This window comes from Myotis davidii, unplaced genomic scaffold (genome assembly GCF_000327345.1).
Source record: "Myotis davidii unplaced genomic scaffold, ASM32734v1 scaffold1181, whole genome shotgun sequence".
Classification (NCBI taxonomy): Eukaryota; Metazoa; Chordata; class Mammalia; order Chiroptera; family Vespertilionidae; genus Myotis; species Myotis davidii.
The window spans coordinates 38,937-42,461 of record NW_006291190.1 but is presented as its reverse complement, the minus strand read 5'-3'; the positions used below and the strand labels follow the sequence as shown (position 1 = coordinate 42,461).

Sequence of the window (3,525 nt, the reverse complement as noted above, 5' to 3'; positions counted from 1 at the left end):
CTTGCAGCAGTCGGAAAGCGAGGGAGGCTCTGGTGTGCAGCTCCTTGCTGGCACTGGGGGACACGAAGTCCCAGAGAGGCGAGGAGTCGTGGAGCTGCTGCCATTGCTATTTGCTCCACCTCGTGACTCCCTGAGACCCGCCCTAGTCAATTCACATCCCCACCAACGCTGTGCCAGTGGCACAAAAAGACCCACCTGCGCTTCTGCAGCCTAACCCAACAAACTGCAGACTTCAACTCCTTGCACCCATGGGAGACACACTCAAGAACAGACCCAGGAGAACCAAGATGGCAGCGTAAGGTACAGACCTGTGCATGCTGCCTCCCACAAGAACATTGAATCTACCAACTATAGGACAAACAGCTATCATACGAACCATGAGAAAGCTGGCCCAATGGAAGCTCTCCAACTGGAAGGAAAGAAAGAAGAGCATTGAGACTGAGTCGGATGTGCAGAGGCACCAAGTACAGAGCCCAACCCAGCAGGCTGCAGATTTTGGCTCCTCGCATACGGGAGGGACGTGCTCAGGGGGCGGAGTCAGGTTCATGGGAGGCCGGGCTGGCGATGTGGAACCGCTGTACCAGCAGGCGCACAAGCACGTCCACCGGTTCCAGTCTCGCATGGGATGCTGGGGGACGTGAGACGGGCAGTCTGTACACGTGGTGGAGGGCTAAGTCCGAGCAGGCGTGCCGGATGTGCAGCCACCAGGAACGCCTGGAGATTTTGTCTGGCGGGGAGCCGCCCAGCAGGGAACAGAATGCCAAACTTCGTGTTGCTCCGGTGAGGTCGGACGGCCCCGAAGAGGTGCATGCATATAAGAAAAACCAATGGACACAAGACATAGGGGGTAGGAGCTGGGGGAATGTCAAGGGGGGAAAAAAGGAGACATATGTAATACTCTTTGTAATACTTCAAGAAATAAAAATTATTAAAAAAGAAAAAAAAGCAAGCTGCTGACTAGATCATTGGCTGTCTGGAGCTAGTACGTATCGGCAGGAAGGATGGGGGGGATTAATATAAAGGTGCAGGAGGAAAAATTTGGGGGTAATGCCTATATGTATGGTAATTACATAGTCAAAACCCACCAAAATGTACATTTGAAGTGTGCACTTTAAAGTAAATCATACTCATTAAACTGATTTTAAAACTTAAAAAAAGGCAGTTGTTAGAAACACACAATGATAAGCATGCATGGCTAATAGTTTTTAGTTCTGATTTCCAGTACTTTCAAGTGACAGAGCATACCTTGTTTCCACCTTGATCCACATATCGAGCTGTATTGTTATATACTCTCAGCATTGGTACAAGGCCATTGGAATTGCCGTTAGTCTGAAAGAGAGACTGAGAATAAAGGCATCTGGAGGAGAAAGAGGAGGCTCAGCAAGAAAAATAACAAAATGGCTAAAGAATGAACAAAATACTCTTTCCTAATCTACAAAGTTTTAAGTACAATGCTCTCCATTTTACCTCTGCTTTGAAAATATAATGCCCAATAAAATCAACAAATTGTTGAATAAATTATAATTATATACAAAGTTATTTCACAGCATCTCTAATTTACAATTAGACATAATAAATGCAAGTCAAAAGAATCCAATATCGGGATAAATTCCACACCTTGTAAATATTTATTCTCCAAAGAATTCAAGGCAACTTACAATAAGAATAATATGCAATGGGTAAATCAAGAGAATAAACAGGTAGATAGAGAGTCTCAGCAATAAATGGATTCTGGAATGAAGATAAGAAAATATAGACTCTGAAGACTAGAATAAACCTCATCAAATTTCAAAAAGAATCCTTCTAACCCATGGCAAGCCTTTGAACAGTCTAGAACAGTGATGGTGAACCTTTTGAGCTCAGCGTGTCAGCATTTGAAAGACCCTAACTTAACTCTGGTGCTGTGTCACATATAGAAATTTTTTGATATTTGCAGCCATAGTAAAACAAAGATTTATATTTTTGATATTTATTTTATATATTTAAGTGCCATTTAACAAAGAAAAATCAACCAAAAAATGAGTTCGCGTGTCAGAGGTGTCATAGGTTCGCCATCACTGGCCTAGAAAGATAAACGAGCAATGGCTCACCCTACTACTATGTATAAGTACTGTATATCTCACAGCACCTCCAAAACACCACATGGAGTGTTTTCCTTCTGGACTCTGTATCTTTATTCTATAGAATTAGATATTTTCTTCAGATTACAAATGAAGAAACAAACACAAAGATATAAAGTAACTTGCACTTGGCACTACTAGTAAGTAGTGGAAATAGGATTTAAATCCGGGTCTTACTTAATATCATTATCTTGACTCCTAAGTAATAGTGAAGTAGCAATGCGTGAATTTACATCACAGAATGTCAATGTTTAAAACTTAATCCTGGCTCTATCACATATTAAATGAATAGTCTCTGGAAGTAATTTAACTTTCTAAGCCTCAGCTTCTTCACCTGTAAAGTGAATACAATAGTAGGCCTGTAGAGCCTATACTCACAAAGTTAGTGTAAGGCATAATGTTCCTACCATGTGTCTGTAATGTTATCTATGTCATAAGGTTGTAGCTGTAGTAAGAATTAAATGAGCTGAAACCGGTTTGGCTCAGTGGATAGAGCGTCAGCCTGCAGACTCAAGGGTCCCAGGTTCGATTCCGGTCAAGGGCATGTACCTGGGTTGCAGGCACATCCCCAGTGGGAGATGTGCGGGAGGCAGCTGATCGATGTTTCTCTCTCATCGATATTTCTAACTCTCTATCTCTCTCCCTTCCTCTCTGTAAAAAATCAATAAAATATATTAAAAAAAAAAGAATTAAATGAGTAGTTCATGTAAAACTTTTTATAACAGACTTAAGTACACAGTAAGCAATCAATAAATGACAGCTGCTATTATTATAAAACTGGAGGCCTGGTGCACAAATTCGTGCACGGGTGCGGTCCCTCAGCCTGGCTGGCAAGAAAGGCCTATTGGGGGGCCAGCCAGTCAGGGGGAGGGACCCCAGGAGGTTGGCCAGCTAGGGGAAGGGACCCCGGGAGCTTGGCCAGCCGGGGGGAAGGGCCACGGGAGGTTGGCCAGTGGGGAGTGGGAAGTGGCTGTGGGAGGTTAGCCGGCCAGGCGTGAAGTGCACTGACCACCAGGGGGCAGCTCCCTGGTGGTCAGTGTGCATCATAGCGACTGGTCAACCAGTTGTTCCAGTCATTTGGTCATAACAGTTGTTTAGGCTATTATATCCTAATATATAATAAGCCAGGGCCATAATGACCAAAACAACCAGACGGACGACCGAACAGCAGGCTGCGTTGGGTGACCAGGTCAGCAGGGGGGTTAGTGAGGGACAACCAAATGACTGAATAGCAGGCTGCGTGGGGCAACCAGGATGGCAGGGGGGTTAGTGAGGGATGACCCAACAACTGAACAGCAGGCTAAATAAGGCGACCAGGCTGGCAGGGGGGTTAGTGAGGGACAACCAAATGACTGAACAGCAGGTTGAGTAAGGTGACCAGGCTGGCAGGGGGGGTAGGGAGGGG

The 3,525-nt window shown here is 44.8% G+C and overlaps 1 protein-coding gene and 1 pseudogene across 5 annotated transcripts in view; one reads left to right on the top strand and one right to left on the bottom strand.

Moving 5' to 3' along the window:
- LOC102756963 overlaps positions 1 to 214 on the top strand; it is a 4,365-nt pseudogene extending 4,151 nt beyond the window's left edge.
- Positions 1 to 3,525, bottom strand: part of RRM1 (ribonucleotide reductase catalytic subunit M1) — a 67,041-nt gene that overhangs the window by 29,755 nt on the left and 33,761 nt on the right. For all 5 annotated transcript variants that reach the window (XM_006764320.2, XM_015564337.1, XM_015564339.1 and 2 more), the window contains one exon: positions 1,246 to 1,329. In XM_006764320.2, coding sequence (XP_006764383.1) covers positions 1,246 to 1,329 — 84 coding nt within the window. The remainder of the gene's footprint in view (positions 1 to 1,245; positions 1,330 to 3,525) is intronic.